Raw genomic sequence first — 18,783 nt, 5'->3', positions numbered from 1 at the left:
TTGATTATTCTCAACTTAGACATCCATACCGGGACAACATAGACAACAGATAATGGACTCCTCTTTTATTCATAAGCATGTAGCAACAATTAATTTTCTCATATAAGATTGAGGATATATGTCCAAAACTGAAACTTTCACCATGGATCATGGCTTTAGTTAGCGGCCCAATGTTCTTCTCTAACAATATGCACGCTCTAACCATAAGGTGGTAAATCGCCCTTACTTCAGACAAGACGAACATGCATAGCAACTCACATGATATTCAACAAAGGGTAGTTGATGGCGTCCCCAGGAACATGGTTATCGCACAACAAGCAACTTATAAGAAATAAAATGCATAAGTACATATTCAATACCACAATAGTTTTTAAGCTATTTGTCCCATGAGCTATATATTGCAAAGGTAGAGGATAGAATTTTAAAGGTAGCACTTCAAGCAATTTACTTTGGAATGGCGGAGAAATACCATGTAGTAGGTAGGTATGGTGGACTCGAATGGCATAGTGGTTGGCTCAAGGGTTTCGGATGCATGAGAAGTAATCCCTCTCGATACAAGGCTTAGGCTAGCAAGGTTGTTTGAAGCAAACACAAGCATAAACTAGTACATCAAAACTTACATAAAAGACATATTACAAGCATTATAAGACTATACATCGTCTTCCTTGTTGTTCAAACACCTCACTAGAAAATATCTAGACTCTAGAGAAACCACTCATGCAATCCAAATTTTAACAAGCTCTATGTATTTCTTCACTAATAGGTGCAAAGTATATGATGCAAGAGCTTAAACAAGAGCACAACAATTGCCAAGTATCAAGTTATTCAAGACATCATACCAATTACTACATGTAGCATTTTCCGTTTCCAACCATATAACAATTAACGAAGCAGTTTCAACCTTCGCCATGAACATTAAAAGCTAAGAACACATGTGTTCATACGAACCAGCGGAGCGTGTCTCTCTCCCACACAAGTATTTATTCAAACAAAAACAAAAACAAGAAACATACAAACGCTCCAAGTAAAGTACATAAGATGTGGACGAATAAAAATATAGTTTCAAGAGAAGGAACCTGATAATTTGTCGATGAAGAAGGGGATGCCTTGGGCATCCCCAAGCTTAGATGCTTGAGTCTTCTTGAAATATGCAGGGATGAACCACCGGGGCATCCCCAAGCTTAGACTTTTCACTCTTCTTGATCGTATTGTATCATCCTCCTCTCTTGACCCTTGAAAACTTCCTTCACACCAAACTCAAAACAACTCATTAGAGGGTTAGTGCATAATCAAAAATTCACATGTTCAGAGGTGACACAATCATTCTTAACACTTCTGGACATTGCCCAAAGCTACTGGAAGTCAATGGAACAAAGAAATCCATCCCACATAGCAAAAGAGGCAATGCGAAATAAAAGGCAGAATCTGTCAAAACAGAACAGTCTGTAAAGACGAATTTTATTGAGGCACCAGACTTGCTCAAATGAAAATGCTCAAATTGAATGAAAGTTGCGTACATATCTGAGGATCACTCACGTAAATTGGCATAATTTTCTGAGTTACCTACAGAGAATTTTTGCCCAGATTCGTGACAGCAAAGAAATCTGTTTCTGCGTAGTAATCCAAATCTAGTATCAACCTTGCTATCAAAGACTTTACTTGGCACAACAAAACACAAAACTAAGATAATGAGAGGTTTCTACAGTAGTAAACAACTTCCAAGACACAAATATAAAACAAAGTACTGTAGCAAAATAACACATGGGTTATCTCCCAAGAAGTTCTTTCTTTATAGCCATTAAGATGGGCTCAGCAGTTTTAATGATCCACTCGCAGGAAATAGTATTTGAAGCAAAAAGAGAGTATCAAGAGGCAATTCAAAACACATTTAAGTCTAACCCACTTCCTATGCAAAGGAATCTTGTACACAAATGAATTCATGAAGAACAAAGTGACAAGCATAAGAGGATAGAACACGAGTAAATTCAAGATTCTCAACATAAAGAGGGGAAACTTAATATTATTAAGATGCATATAACCATGTTTCCCTCTCTCATAATAACTTTCAGTAGCATCATTGATGAAATCCACAATATACCCATCACTTAAAACATTCTTATCATGGTTCATATGCATAGAAGTATCATTAATTTTGGCATAAGAAGAGTTCTTCTCACTAATAGTAACTGGAGCAAGATCATTATCAAGAATTTGAACATGGTAAACAAGTTGCATATTAAGGGAATTGTTTTTGGTAATCCAATCATGACTATGACAAGTTTCATAAGGATAGTTATAACCTATATCATAGCATTCTTTATAATAATCATCAAAGATCGGAGGCAAAGTGTCATCATAAGAAATAGAATAGTTATCTTTCACAGTCGGTTTATCTGTGTCCACACCATCATTGTTATTAGAAGGAGATGTATCAAGAACATAATGACCAGTAGCAAAAGGATTTTCAAACACCTCTTCCCCAAGCTTAGAGCTTTCTATATCATTATGGGAGGAAACATGGATAGCACTGACACTATGGCAATTATTATCATCTTTAGAATTAGTTTCCCAGAGATTTGTAATATCAAAAGTAGTGTGCTCATTCAAATCATGATCGCTAATATATGTAAAGGGCATAGGAAGATCATCGTATTCAGATTCATTATCACAATAATCATTAGGAGCAACATACTTACGGTTACCTAGCGTTATCTCATTCACGCGGGGAGACGCCGTTACCTCTTTCTTTTTATTCTCCTTCTTCTTCTTCTTCTTCTTCTTCTTCTTCTTCTTCTTCGTTCCCTTCTTCTTCTTCTTCTTCTTCTCTTCCTTCTCCTCGTTCCTTTCTTTAGGAGGAAGAGGATTGAAGGGTGGCTTGTCCGCATAACCTGATTTACTTTCAGAAACAATAGAAGAAACTTGGGAGGATCCCTCCTTTTCATTAATTAGTTGAAAACACACAGCGGTCCTATCATATTTTGGTAAGGTGTCATCTTCTAAAATATTTTGTATGTAAGTATTTGTATGGCTATTATCAATGCAATAAGAAAAACACCCATGCAGGACATCATCAATATCAAGATCACTCATATGTAACAAAGAGATTTTTCTCGACAATTCTTCACACCCCAAAAATAAAGTAAGTTCATCATGCTGATTAGGAGTAATTTCATCATCACAATACAAATTTGCAGCACTCATTGGGTTCAAATTATCATTGGAGGAGCATTGAAAATTAAAATGACCCACTTCATGGCAAACTTCACAAATAAAAGGATAGAGGGCACAAACTTTTTTACCAAGATCATCTAGAGCCCTAAACCACTTTCTAGTTTTTTCATTAGCATGATGGATACAATATTCATCTTTGATTTGATTAATTCCACAAGGTCTATGTATTCCACAAAAATTAACATGCTTATAAGAAATAGCATTCTTAGGAGTTTGAGCATGCTTATTGCAATAATTAACAACAATTTCATTCTTCATGCAAGCCTCTTTAAAAGGTTCATGATATTTATCAAAATTATTTTTAGGCAATTCAAAATGAGTAGCAAAGGCTTTATAAAGATTTGCAGCAACTTGAGAGTCAAGACCATAAGTAGCACTCATATTTCGAAATTTATCGGTATCCATAAAAACTTTAATGCATTCATAATCATAATTTATACCTGACTCTTTACCTTTGTCGTTCTCCCATCCTTCAGCGTTCTCCTCAATCCGATCAAGAAGATCCCACCTAGCTTCAACCTCCTTGCTTGTGAAAGATCCCTCCGAACAGGCATCCAGATAGTCCTTGTGTTGTCCTGAAAGCCTCGCATAAAAATTATTAACAATAACATTACGGGGGAGCTCATGAATGGGACATTTGAGCATTAGTGACTTCAATCTCCCCCACGCTTGAGAAATACTCTCTCCATCACGAGGATAAAAGTTATAAATATAATTCCTATCAATATGCACTTCATGAGGAGGATAAAATTTAGAATAAAAGAGAGGTACAATTTCCTCCCAACCAAGAGAATGACTATTCTCCAACAGTTTATACCAATGCGCCGCTTTACCAGACAGCGAAACAGAGAATAGCTTCTTCTTCACTTCATCCATAGAGATACCTGCACACTTGAATAACCCGCATAATTCATGCAAAAACAGTAAATGATCTCCAGGATGGATAGTTCCATCCCCTTTATAGCGGTTATCCATAACGCGTTCAATAATTTTCATAGGTATTTTATACGGAATACTTTCAGCAGGTGGATTTAAAATATCAGAAGCATCATTAGAGTTATCGCATATGGGAGATAAAGCATTATCAGAACAAATTTTCTCCCCTAAAGATGGGAAGCCAAAAAGATCACAGAAACTAGCTTCCCCAAGCTTAGACTTATTCATAGCATTAGCAGTGATTGCGTTCATACCAATAATATTGCTACTAGCATGCAAATGAAGTTCCATAGGTTCTTTAATTTTCGCATCACACAATTCATGTCTTAGCTTAGGAAATAAATTAAGAAGCTCATAGTTATATTCCATTATGCCTAACTAGTGTAAAACAAGAAACAAAAAGATGCAATTGCAGGATCTAAAGGAAATAGCTTCGAGCACAAACACAATGGCGCCAGAAAATTACTGTTACCTGGAACCGAAGTATGAGTGCCTTTTACCTTTCCTCCCCGGCAACGGCGCCAGAAATTAGCTTGATGTCTATGCCCCCTCCTTTTCCTGTAGACAGTGTTGGGCCTCCAAGAGCAGAGGTTTGTAGAACAGCAGCAAGTTTCCCTTAAGTGGATCACCCAAGGTTTATCGAACTCAGGGAGGAAGAGGTCAAAGATATCCCTCTCATGCCACCCTGCAACCACAAAGCAAGAAGTCTCTTGTGTCCCCAACACACCTAATAGGTGCACTAGTTCGGCGAAGAGATAGTGAAATACAGGTGGTATGAATATATATAAGCAGTAGCAACGGCACCAGAAAAGTGCTTTGCCCAGGACAGTAAACAAGCAGTAGTAACGCGGCAGTAGTAACGCAGTAAAACAGTAAACAAATGGAGATTCGATGCTTGGAAGCAAGGCCCAGGGATCCTGCTTTCACTAGTGGACACTCTCAACAATGATCACATAATAGGACTACTCTACACTCTTTTGTTGGATGATGAACACCGCTAACTGTGTAGGATTACACGAACCCTCAATGCCGGAGTTAACAAGCTCCACAATATTCAATGTTCATATTTAAATAACCTTAGAGTGTAAGATAGATCAACACAATTACACCAAGAACTAACATAGCATGCACACTGTCACCATCACACTATGTAGGAGGAATAGATCACATCAATACCATCATAGCAATAGTTAACTTCATAATCTACAAGAGATCATAATCATAGCCTATGCCAAGTACTAACACGGATGCACACACTGTCACCGTGCAGGAGGAATAAAACTACTTTAATAACATCACTAGAGTAGCACATAGAATAGTAGTGATACAAAACTCATATGAATCTCAATCATGTAAAGCAGCTCATGAGATTATTGTATTGAGGTACATGGGAGAGAGATGAACCACATAGCTACAGCGGAGCCCTCAGCCTCGGGGGTGGATTACTCCCTCCTCATCATGGAGGCAGCGATGGCGGTGAAGATGGCGGTGAAGACGGCGGTGGAGATGGCTCCGAGGGCAATTCCCCGTCCCGGCAGGGTGCGGGAACAGAGAGTTCTGTCCCCCGAATTGGAGTTTCGCGACGGTGGCGGCGCCCCTGGAGTCTTTCTGGAGTTTCGTCAATTGGTTAGTTCCGGAAAACGCATAAAAATGATATAAAGTGTGAACAAAACATGTTGGTATTGTCATAAAACAAGCATGGAACATCAGAAATTATAGATACGTTGGAGACGTATCAATCAACATGTTGATGTTCACCATTGAAGCTACATCATCTCACGTGATGATCGGTTTTGGTGTAGTGGATTTGGATCATGTACCACTTAACAACTATGAGGGATGTTGTATTAAGTGGGAGTTCATTAGTAATTAGATTAAAACATGAACTTATTATCATAAACATAGTCTGAGTAGTATTTTGAATTAATTTTGTAGTATTGGCATCCATTTTCTACCATGCGCTAGTCTTGTTATTGAGATAGAAATACTGTTAAAATCTGACAAGAAACTTTACGGATTGGTACCGTATTGTTAAAGAATCAAGAATTGATTAAGTCCTATTGCAAACTTTTAGTAAACCTCACATTGTTGATTCAAAGAGCTATGGTTTCAATTAGTACCTAAAGTTATCTTGTCTCCGTGAAACTTGAAGTTCAAATCTGTTTGAAAAGTAAGGAGCTGAAAATTTAGTTTTCAGAAATAATCAAGGTATGAGATATATGTGATATCTAAGACCTTATTGCAAGATGATAGAATATAAATTTGGTGAGACTACATAAACTCATAAGTTTTATGGGAATGTATGAAGGTTGAAGACGCCAGGCGTCACAATCCTCCAACTATTGGGGCACTAATAATATTCGCGTATCCATGAAGTTATCATCCTTAGTATGCACCGTTGCTAAGACTCGTCGTTTCGAAGCATCACGTGATGATCGGGTGTGATAGATTCTACGTGTGCATACAACGGGTGCAAGCCAGATTTGCACATGCGAATACCAAGGTTAAAACTTTACGAGCCTAGCATGTACAGACATGGTCTCGGAAAGTCGTCATGATATGATGGATAAAATTATGAGTGAAATTGTTCATCATATTACAAAGTTACTAATAGTGAAATCTGAAACACTTGTCATATGATGATCAACTTAAAGTAAGAACCTCAAGGTTATTGGTATTTGACCAACAAACCTAGAAGTTAATAATGTTAAAGTGTTTTTCTGAATAATGAGGAAAGCTAAAAGAGAAACTGCAAAAGATATTTTGGCAAAAAGAAAAGAAAAGACTAGAAAGTCTAGCTCAGGTGTATATAAATGATATACATGTTATGGTTGTATTCCTAGTTAAGTCACACTATGAAATTCTTGGGTATTAGTACTATATTGGTTGGTATGAAGTGTCATACAAAACAACGCAATACAAGAATACAATGGCCTAAGTGACTGACAAGGAATATGATAGGAATGCACTCTGGAACAAAATAAAGTGTTATTATGTTCGTCGTTAGCATTCTATCTAGCCCTTAGAATTTATAATAAAGAACTTAATAATTGTTATTTTGCTCTGGTCAAATGAAAACAATGAGTTGTTTAAATTATGACATTACTCCATGTACGATGGATAAGTTATTATAAATCTTAATGGTGAAACACACATACATAACACTGACGCTAAAATTCCATAAGGCAAATGATTTGAATTCCACTTATTTGTGGAACCGCCATTTAGGTCATGTTAGGAAGGAACGCATGAAGGAACTCCATGCAAATGGATTTTTGGAGTCATTTGATTTTTTGAATCATTTGGCGCTTGCAAATCTTTTCTAAAGAGAATGATTAAAATACCGTTCATAGGCCAAGAGTTGAACGGGCAACAAACTTAGTGAAAAAATACATGATGATGTATGTGGTTCACTGGGCATAGTTGTGTGCGGAAGATTCTTCTACTTCATGAAAACTTCCAACAATGAATTGAGTATATATATATATATATATGTGGATATATTCGATAAGGAAGAAGTTTGAAATTTTTGAATGGATTCAAATAAATTTCAGCATGAAGTGGAAATCATCGTAATAGAAAAGTCAAATATCTATGATTGGATCATGGTGGAAATATTTGAATTACGAGTTTTAGCGAACATCTAAGAGAGTCATGAAATTGTTCTACAACTCATATTTCTTGGAGTATCATAATGATGATATAGTATCCGAGAGATGTATCCAAAACTTGTTGGATTAATGATGAGATAAAATATTATGACGCCATTATATTTTTGTGGATTATGCTTTAGTGACTACCGCTTTTACACTAAATAGAGCATCATCATGATCCGTAGAAATGACACCATACGAGTTATGGCATGGGTATAAACCCTAATAGTCCTTTCTTTAAATTTTGGTCTAAAAGTTTACAACCAAAATCGGATAAATGTCTTTGTTGGTTATCCCAAAGAATTGATTGGGAATTCTTTCCACTATGAAGTAAACGACAAAAGTGTTTGTTAATGTTACTAGCTTATTTCCAAGAAATTGTTTTCTAGTGAAATATTTGAGTGGGAGGACAATAAAACTTGATAAGGTTTATGAACCTGAGCATAATGATCAGATTAGCGCAGCATCGGAAATTGGTTCCGGAAGCGACCACGACGATCATGGCTCCCATGACTACAAAGTGTTTTAGCCATGGAGATCAAAGTACATGTTGAACCTTGTAGGTATGGTTTACTTTGTGATCAAATAAATGATTTGTGGACAAAAGATTGATTGTGAACAATGATAAACCAACTACAAACAAAGAAGTTATGATGGGCCCTGACTCTGTTAAAATGGCTATACGCCATGAAATCCAAGATAGATGAATACTTTTTGAAAGTAAATGGATCTATAAAATTGATGGACTTGGATGAAATATCTTTGAAGAAGCTTGACTTGTCGAAAAGTTGTTTACGACAAAGTTCAAAGAGTTGACTACGACAAGATTAGATCTTCTGTAGCAATGCTTATAGTCTATATGGATTATTCTAGTAATCACTACATATTTCTTTTATGAGATATGTTAGTAGGATGGCAAAATACATTACTTATCAGAAGTGTGTATTAAAGGTGTATACAAGATACAACCAAGAGTTTTGCTGGTCCGTGGAATACTAGATAGGTATACGAACTTCAATTGGATGAAGTAAGTATCGCAGAGTTGGAATCTTCACCAGATGAAATAGTCAAAGAGTTTTTGATTTCATCAGAGACGATGAAGAGGCTTGCATTTGCAAGAAATTAAGTGGGAGCGCTAAGACATATTTATAATACTTTATGTAGGTGACATATAGTTGGTTATAAATGATGTAATTATATACTTGATTAAAAGGTTTCATTGAGAAATTAATTTCAATGAAAGGATATGGACTGAAACATATCTAGTGTCAAGATCTATGAAGATAGATTGAAACACAAAATAAGTTTAAGTCAAAGTACATAGAATGGATATTGAAATAGTTCAATATAGAAATATTAAGAAAATGTTCTTGTCATGTGAAGTTTTAACAAGACTTGAGTGTATCTGATACTCAATGAGTAAAACCACATGAGTGATTATGGATCACGAATAATATGTACACAATCATATGTCATGTGCTCTAAAATGTTATGAGCATATACCAGAATGATTCATGAGATGATCATTGGACGACAGTAAGAGTATCCTTGAGTACTTTAGAAGAACCAAGGATATATATATAATTTTGTATGGAGAAATGACAAACAAATCGCTGTAAGGTGATTACACCGATATTTGTTTTGTCACATATAAAAATAGAATTTCAATCTCAAATTAGACTAAGTGTTGTTTTAAAGGTAGCACAATGAGCTAGAAGTTGTCTATGTTAGATTTAGAAGAGTTCTAAATATTGTGACGGATTCTACAAATGAAGGCAGAGTATGTCATTGTTTTGACAAATGACTGAGGATGTTGAGTCAAGAAGTTCTTTGAGAACTTGGTGTAGTTCCGATAGTGTCAGAATTTTGAAGCTATATTGTATGTGACAATATTAGTGACTTATTTCAGACCGCGGAATTAAGGTTCCACCAGAAGATCAAACATATTTAATGCCAACTCATTTGGAAATGAGTGATGCGTTGAGACGCAAATGAATTACAAAATACATACGTTTCTGAGCGTGTCAGATCCGTTGACTAAAACCTCTCCCGTGAGCAAAACATGATAAAGCACCAGAAGGCCAAGGTGTTATATCTTTACAAATGTAAACTAGATTATTGACTCTAGTGCAAGTGGGAGACTGTTGGAGATATGCCCAAGAGGCAATAATAAAATGGTTATTATAATATATCTTTGTGTTTATGATAATGTTTACATACCATGCTATAATTGTATTAACTGAAACATTGATACATGTGTGTTATGTGAACAACAAAGAGTCCCTAGTAAGCCTCTTGTATAACTAGCTTGTTGATTAATAGATGATCATGGTTTCGTGATCATGAACATTGGATGTTATTAATAACAAGGTTATGTCATTGTATGAATGATGTAATGGACACACCCAATTAAGCGTAGCATAAGATCACGTCATTAAGTTATTTGCTATAAGCTTTCGATACATAGTTACCTAGTCCTTATGACCATGAGATCATGTAAATCACTTATACCGGAAAGGTACTTTGATTACATCAAACGCCACTGCGTAAATGGGTGGTTATAAAGGTGGGATTAAGTATCCGGAAAGTATGAGTTGAGGCATATGGATCAACAGTGGGATTTGTCCATCCCGATGACGGATAGATATACTCTGGGCCCTCTTGGTGGAATGTCGTCTAATGTCTTGCAAGCATATGAATAAATTCATAAGAGACCACATACCACGGTAAGAGTAAAGAGTACTTGTCAGGAGACGAGGTTGAACAAGGTATAGAGTGATACCGATGATCAAACCTCGGACAAGTAAAATATCGCGTGACAAAGGGAATTGGTATCGTATGTGAATGGTTCATTCGATCACTAAGTCATCGTTGAATATGTGGGAGCCATTATGGATCTCCAGATCCCACTATTGGTTATTGGTCGGAGAGAGTACTCAACCATGTCCACATAGTTCGCGAACCGTAGGGTGACACACTTAAGGTTTGATGTTGAAATGGTAGAATTTGAATATGGAATGGAGTTCGAAGTTTTGTTCGAAGTCCCGGATGGGATCCCGGACATCACGAGGAGTTCCGGAATGGTCCGGAGAATAAGATTCATATATAGGAAGTCATTTTATAAGATTTAAAATGATCCGGTGATTTTGCAGAAGGTTCTAGAAGGTTCTAGAAAAGTCCGGAAGGAATCACTAAGGAAGGAGGAGTCCCGGAGGGACTCCACCTCCCCATGGCCAGCCAACCCTAGAGGGTGGAGTCCAAGGTGGACTCCACCAAAGGGGGCCGGCCACCCCTCCACATGGAATGGGGGAATCCCACCTCAAGTGGGATTCCCACCTTGGGTAGGTTTCCCTACTACATGGAAGGTTCTAGTGTTGGGGTCTTATTCGAAGACTTGTAGTCCAACACTTGGGGATCCACCTATATAATGAGGGGCATAGGGGAGGGGGCCGGCCACCACAACCACCCCACCTTGGCCGCACCCAAGGAGGCCGGCCACCCCCTCTCCCAAACCCTAGCCGCCCCTCTCTCCTCCTCTTCTCCCGCACGCTTAGCGAAGCTCCGCCGGAGATCTCCACCGCCACCGCCACCACGCCGTCGTGCTGCCGGATTCAAGGAGGAGCTACTACTTCCGCTGCCCGCTGGAACGGGGAGAAGGACGTCGTCTTCATCAACACCGAACGTGTGATCGAGTACGGAGGTGCTGCCCGATTGTGGCACCGTGATCAAGATCTTCTACGCGCTTTTGCAAGCGGCAAGTGATCGTCTACCGCAGCAATAAGAGCCTAGTCTTATAGGCTTTGGAAATCTTCAAGGGTTAGTCTTGTTCATCCCCTCGTTGCTCCCATCTTCTAGATTGCATCTTGGCTTGGATTGCGTTCTCGCGGTAGGAATTTTTTTTGTTTTCTATGCAACGAATCCCTACACGGTATTCTATCAATTGCCCAGCTGTAATTTATTCACCCAGTATGTTATTTATCTTTATGGAGAGATACCTCTAGTGAACTGTGGATCTCGGTCATTTTCTTTACACTGATAAATTCAACCACTGCAATCATGTTCTGTTTACTTTCCGCCAGCATTGTTCTCTTTAATTACTGCAAACATCTCTTTCATTCGACATGTCTAATCCTTTGTGTTCCGCAAACCGGTGAGATTGACAACCTCACTGTAAGTTGGGGCAAAGTATTTTGGTTATGTTGTGTGCAGGTTTTACGTTGTTGCTGACGCCGGTAGTACGCCCTGCCAATAGTCAGCTAGAAACACCTTCAGAAGTCACACTTTCTCCTACTGTTCGGTTAAACATTGGTTTTTTACCGAGTGAAAACTAGCTGCTGTGCTCATCACACCTTCCTCATGGGGTTCCCCAACCGCTTCCATCAAGCACCATCAACATTTTCTGGCATCGTTGCCGGGGAGAAAGAGGATTTCTGCAAAGGGAGTCTCTCATCTCCAATCTCTTTACTTTGTTATAGTTTTTCTTAGTTTATTCCATGCTCACTTTCCATGTTGATGTTTTTTATTTTTATTTTCATTAGTTAGGCTTAATGGAAAACAACAACGAAATCAGAGAGCTCTATAGTATTTATCTTGAGTGAGGTCATGAAGTGTTTGAAGAGAAAATAAAAAAAACATATGGAACTTTATTTGCATGGTAATAGCAATGTTATTAGTATGAATTCTTTAAACATCATTATGGCTAATGCTGTGGAAAAGTCAAAGCTTGGGGAAGCTAGTTTTCATGAAAATGATCTTTTTTACTTTCCCCGCTTTAGAGGAGAAAATTTGCTATGATGATTACAATGATGAATATGATATTTTCAGTCGACCTACTATTGAGGGAAAAGTTAATTATGATACAATATATCTACTATATCTGATGATTATGGTCATTACAATAATAATGATAGTTATTTTGTTGAATTTGCTCCCACTACAATTTATAAGAATGACTATACTTATGTGGAGAGTAATAATTATTTTATTCATGTGGCTCATGATAAGAATATTTTATGTGATACTTATATTGTTGAGTTTATTCATGATTCTACCGAAAATTATTATGAGAGAGGAAAATATGGGTGTAGAAGTTTTCATGGTACTAAAACACCTCTCTATATGCTGAAAGTTTTGAAGTTACTCTTGTTTTATCTTCTTATGCTTGTAACTTTATTCTTTGTGAATTTATTTGTGTCCAAGATTCCTGTGCATAGGAAGTGGGTTAGACTTAAATGTGTTTGGAACTTGCTTCTTGATGCTTCTTCACTTCATAATACTTGATGCTAGCTCTTTTTTTGCGTTTAGCTGAAAGGCGTTAAAGAAAAACACTCTTTGGAGATAACCCATGTTTAATTTCTATAATTTTTATTTTGTTAAGTCTTAGAATTTATTACCTCTGTAATAACATATTCTTATCATTATATTTCTTTTTTGTGCCAAGAATAACCTCTAATAGGAAGAAAGTAAGATTTGGGGAAGTTTCTGTCCTGAAAACAGATTCTGTGTTGTCACCATAAACATTCGTATAAATATCTAGAGAGGAATTTTGAGCTGCCAATTTTTGTGCATATGGCTCGAAGGCCACAGAGGCGATCAGATCGGAGGCGGCCAGATCGGAGGCGGCCGCCGACGGGAGGCAGAGGAACCCTAATCTCCTCCCGAGGATCCCCTCAGGAGCGAAGGGATACGTGTGTGCGTGGGACTCGATGAAATCTTGACCAGTAATGAGAAGCATTTAGAGAGACATGTATGCACGTAGAATCTTGTTGAAGGCATCGGGTTGTTACACCTCCTGTCTTCCCGTCCTGATTGCTCCACGTACTCATATGTGGGTCTCCTGGATCGGACGATGGTGGTGCGTGGTGTCGTTTAGCCTCTTGGGGGCATCGTGTTTGGTTGCGTTGAGGAGCGAGGCCTCGGAGGCAGACGTGTGATGATGGATGCGCGCTGGATGGTGGTGTCGGCGGCAGGCTGGCAAGGACCATGCTGATCTCTATTCTAAAGATGGACCAGCGGTTAATGGAGGTGACGGCTTCTGTAGAGTGTGTATGAGGTGCTCTGTAAGAGTCTACTAGCGCGAATAAGTTCACCCGTTTCGCTTGGTGGGTGTCTCGGGGTATGCGATATTTCGCGATCCCTAGTCGATGAGAGTTTTACATTGTTTTTAGGGAATACGACCATATCGACATGATCTTCACTCGTTGTTGGGTCTGTAAGTGCGGCATGGTGGCTTTAATTTTTTTGATGTATGATCTTTGTGTGACCTTTGTCAAATAAATCAACAAAAAAAGACGTATGCACCTTTTCGATGTAGAGACCGGGGCTCTCCCTCCATTTCAAAAGAAATGTTGGGTGTCAAATGTTGATGCCAAAAGTGAGGGAGTGGTTCCATATCAAGTGGATGGTGAATTATCTATCTTTCCTTATGCAAAAAATATGATTCTTTTACGGACCATGATCTCAAAATAGCTAAGAACCTACAAATAATATTGTCGCGTTCGCGCAACTTTTGGAACTGAAAATTAATTTTCATAAGAGTGAAGGCCAAGGAGGCGGTCGTTAAATATGGCCAATTATTTGGCTGTGAGTCAGGCCAGTTTCCAATTAGACATCTAGGTATTACAATTTACTAACTGAGACTAACAAAGGCTGAATAGAAACATGTGGAATGGAGCCTCGAGAAAAGACTAAGCACCTAGAAAGCCTAGAAAGCAAAGCTGCTACGTGTTAGTGGAAGATTAGTACTCATTATGTTTTTACAAAATAATGGTAATGCATGACATAATTCTTTCAATTGCTAAAAGGAAATATGCATAGATTGACTTCTGATCAAGATTTTTTTTGTCAACGAGATACTGAGAACAAATATCGGCTACCTTACATGGGGTATTGTTTGCCATCCAAAAGGTCGGGGGGGGGGGGGGGGGGAGGAACCGTCAGGTTGAATATACAACCCCACTTGCCTAGGTAAATAGTTGGTCAAGCTTCTGATGGCTTCGTGTTCATGACTGTCAGGTTGAATATACAACCCCACTTGCTAGGTAAATAGTTGGTCAAGCTTCTGATGAGGTCTCGCAAACTCTCTAGAGGCAAAAGCTATTTTTATGGAGATCTCCATGAAATGAGACTTCCATGTGTGGTTTATGTGGTCTCAAGCTTGCAACATGGAACACACCTCTAGGGGGCTTGGCAATGGTTCAAAATTATCGCAAGGGACCGTAAAATTTTGCTAAAATCTACACGAGAATGTTATATTCTATTCAATTCAATAATAACAAAAAAAATCATGCAAACGAAAGTGCGATGAAAAATTAAAATATTTGCATGGTACCCTCGCAAAGGTAATCCTTACCAAAGATAATTGTGCAAAATGCAACTAGCATGGGATCTTAAAGTGTGGTTTTTTTACATCCACGTGTCTTCTAACCTGTAGCGGTCATACAGTGCAAATATAATTGGTAACCGGTTATGTGGAGTAGATCACAAGTATATATTTCTCATTAGGGTGAGGGTGGTTGCCTAATATTATGCATTATGGCTATGTAGCAATGATATGGTTTTTAATAGTAATAATCCTACTCCTTTAAATGTCATTACACTTTACTCATTTTCATTGTGTTGGCGGTCTACATCGTATGGAGAACATAGATATATTCACACAGGTATGTACACGGTTGAAGAGGGTGGTGAGATATCTTATTCCACATAGATTATAACGTAGTCTATGGATTGACCACCTCTGTCTTAGGCATTCTATGAGCTATTCATGTTTTCTTGTAATACACCATTTTTTTTTTTTGAGAAACACAGTAGAAACGCAAACGCTCACATACACGCGCATACACTCACCCCTATGAACGCACACACGCACACCCTACCCCTATGAGCACCTCCGAAAGACTGAGCCGGCGGATTGGATCTTGAAAATTGACGAAGTCACCACAGGCGCCTCGCTGTCGACGGGAACGTCGCCTCCCACTGAATGAATATTCTGCCTTTACGAGACACACAGATGTCAAACCTGGGATTTGAACTCTGGTGGGCTGGGGGTACAACCACCCTCCTAACCACCCAACCTCAGGTTGGTTCTCACCATTTTTTGTTTTCTGTTTTGTTGTTTGCCGCTATGTGCATTCTAAATTTATAATTATGAAAAGGCTGAATGTTAGCTCGTACGAATTGTAGTTATGTATTGAGACCATTCTCCCCCTTCCCCTCTCTCCGCCCGCTACAGTAACCAGAGACACACCCGCGAGATCTGGCCCGATCTCGAGCCTCTCCGGCGGCGATGCCGGCCGGAGGTGGCGGAGGTGAGGCGCCAGAGTAGTTTCCTAGGCTAGGTTAGGTGTAGTTTCCAGCGGTCTGCCGGTTAGTGGTGGAGTAGGAGCCCTGGTTTCTCGGCCAGATCTAGGGCAGGCTGTGTGTTGGAGGGGCTCCTCTCTGCTCCGGCGGCCGGAGTCTAGGAAGCCTCCATCTCGGCTCCAGAATAAGGCCTTCGTCTTCTCCAGCGAGTTCCTGATGGCGCCTCCTCTTCCGCTCCTGGCCGGCCTCGGCGGCGAGGGGGATTGGGGCGAAGTCGTTGTTTTCGACTTGCTTTGGAGGTGGCAGGGGTCGAGTGCCTCCTGGTGCTCCGGCGCGGCACCAGATGGCATGTCGCAGATGGCCTCCCTCTAGATCCATGGTGGATCTGGGTCTGGAGCTTGTCTACGACAAGGCCCTTCGATAAGGCGCCTAGGAGTCAACAGACGATGAAGAAGGCGGCCTCTCTGCTCCCTTGGCCAGCCATGGTGGCGGGGGAGGGACATGGAGGTGAACCGAGGCGTTGTTTTCCGACCTGACCGGCCGTGGTGGCGAGGGGGCCGGAGACACAGCTCTGTTCTTGCATCTTTTCCTTCCTTCTGATGATGTCCTCGTTGGTGCTGGCTTTCTCTCTCAATTTCTCATGCCCCATGGTGGTGGCATCAGTTCGGGACTTGTTTGCCAGCGGTGATGGTTTCTCTGTGGAGCTCATCTCCGATGTTTCAATGGAGGTTCCCGTCTTCGCGTCGGACTCAACGGCAGTAGGGTTGTCGCTCCGTCGCTGCTTTGCTCCGGCCGTCGGTGCTCTCCTGGGCTTCGTCTCCAAGTGGCATGTTCCCCGGAGATGCGGCCTCAGACCGTCGCCGGACATGGATCTGGAGGAGGAAGACGACGGAGGGCTTGATCGTGTTTCAAGTTTTTCTCTAGGGTCTTCTTTGCTACTGTCTTGGACCCCTGTGTAATTCTTTGTAATTCTAGGGTCTACTTGTACTCCAGATTTTTAATAGCAGATTTTATCGGGTGTGTTCACCCGGTGACTTGTTAAATTTTTTTTGTAGTTATGTGATTCTGACTTGGAGTTCAATATAACGTTATTTATCACCTGGACCGGGCACACATGGTGGTCGCTCCCAAAAATCTTAGAGGGGATAAAAAAATAGTAGCAAAGATTCCACTAAATGTGGTAATCCATATTCCTTACTAGATGGATATAATTCATATAAAAAGCCTGAAAATAGGGGATAAAGGTGAAACGAATTCTGGAAATTTAGGACCATTGGCGGGCATATTGTATTGTCCTGTTGGTGGCAAAATATGCGGAATGTTGTGCAACAACATAGAAGAAGGGCAAACGCACACATAAAGGCAGGCGAATTTCAGAGTTACTCTTGCGACGAAAATGGGTTAGGATCTACATATTTTCTAACCGCTTCATCGAGGGCGTTACAGCCTAGCGAAACAAACTACTCCAGATGACTACGTACATGCACAAATGGCTACGAGCCCACAGTAACTAGACTAATCTAGATGTTGATGAATGGCGCGCCGGTGAGGATCTCGGTGGCGGCGAGCGCGACTAGTCCGAGCATGGCGAAGCGGCCGTTCCAGAGCTCTGCGTTGGCGTTCATGATGGCCCCGGCTCTGCCCTCGGCGCTCTCGCCCTGGAGGAGCGGCACCAACGACGCCACTGAGAGCACCGCCACGGTGTACGCGAACCACGCCTGCCCGGTGCTGTTGCCGAGCTGCGAGAGGAGGCCGTCGCCGCGCCCTGCTTCGACGGCCAGCGCCGTGACGAATCCCACCATGGCCAGACGCCCATTGATGCGCTCCGGCGCCGGGCCGCTGAACGCCAGCGCGTCCCAGATTGATGGGCTCGGCTGTGGCAGGAACAAATATCAGAAACTTGTAAATGAACCGGTCAACCGGGTGACATACTGACATGTACAAGTTTAACAACGTACCTTGGGCGATGGTGTACTCGGCTTCTCTGTTTGTGCTCGGACGACGAAGGCGCGTCGGCCCAGCGCAGGCAGAGACCGGGAGCCGAAGCGGCCGGCCGGCAAGACGGCGGCACCGGCGAAGGAGCTCATGGCCATCACAGTCGCCATCTATTCCTCGGAAAGTGCAGGAAGGGAGGAAGAAGCTACGGAAATTTGCTGCTACTTTGCTGTTTGTGTCTTCGAGTGTTGCTGATGTATTTGCTGAGAGCCAGTGGGCACAATTTATAGGCATGTGCTCCGGGCCAGCGAACCTACCTGCGAGGCGCTGGGCGGTGGCCGCGACGGTGCCCACGTCGCGAGCATCTCCGGGCCGTGAATTGCCTTCTACTCGTACGTGCACACGGAGGCCACCCTGCGGAGGGCTTCATAAGCCGCATCCGCAAAGCGTTCCCCCAAAACATGCTGGATTGAGCGTTTAGGGACGTATTTTGTTCGTGCCGCGTTTGGGGGACGTCGCTCCCCAGTCACGTCCCCCAAACAAAATTTCGGAAATTTTAAACTTAACGAGATTCGATTAGATTCGTCCAAACTTACATAGATTCGAACGAAATTTGACTAAATTTAAACTAAACCTAATCTAGAACCACTTGCGGCGGCCGGAGGCGTCGTAGTACTGCTGGAAGTTGTACATCTCGTCGGTGACGACCTCCTGCTTGACGCGCTCG

General features: G+C 40.8%; 1 protein-coding gene across 1 annotated transcript; it reads right to left on the bottom strand.

Moving 5' to 3' along the window:
• Window positions 1-17,478: 17,478 nt before the first annotated feature.
• On the bottom strand, window positions 17,479-18,308 carry LOC127321914 (low molecular mass early light-inducible protein HV90, chloroplastic). Its single transcript, XM_051350873.2, has 2 exons — window positions 18,080-18,308; window positions 17,479-17,995 (listed from the first exon to the last, which is right to left on the bottom strand). Exons 1-2 carry the CDS (start codon window positions 18,224-18,226, stop codon window positions 17,642-17,644), a joined length of 501 nt encoding a protein of 166 aa, XP_051206833.1. The 5' UTR covers window positions 18,227-18,308; the 3' UTR covers window positions 17,479-17,641.
• Window positions 18,309-18,783: the final 475 nt, after the last annotated feature.

Source organism: Lolium perenne, chromosome 2, assembly GCF_019359855.2.
Source record: "Lolium perenne isolate Kyuss_39 chromosome 2, Kyuss_2.0, whole genome shotgun sequence".
NCBI lineage: Eukaryota > Viridiplantae > Streptophyta > Magnoliopsida > Poales > Poaceae > Lolium > Lolium perenne.
This window is presented reverse-complemented; position numbering and strand designations above follow the sequence as displayed.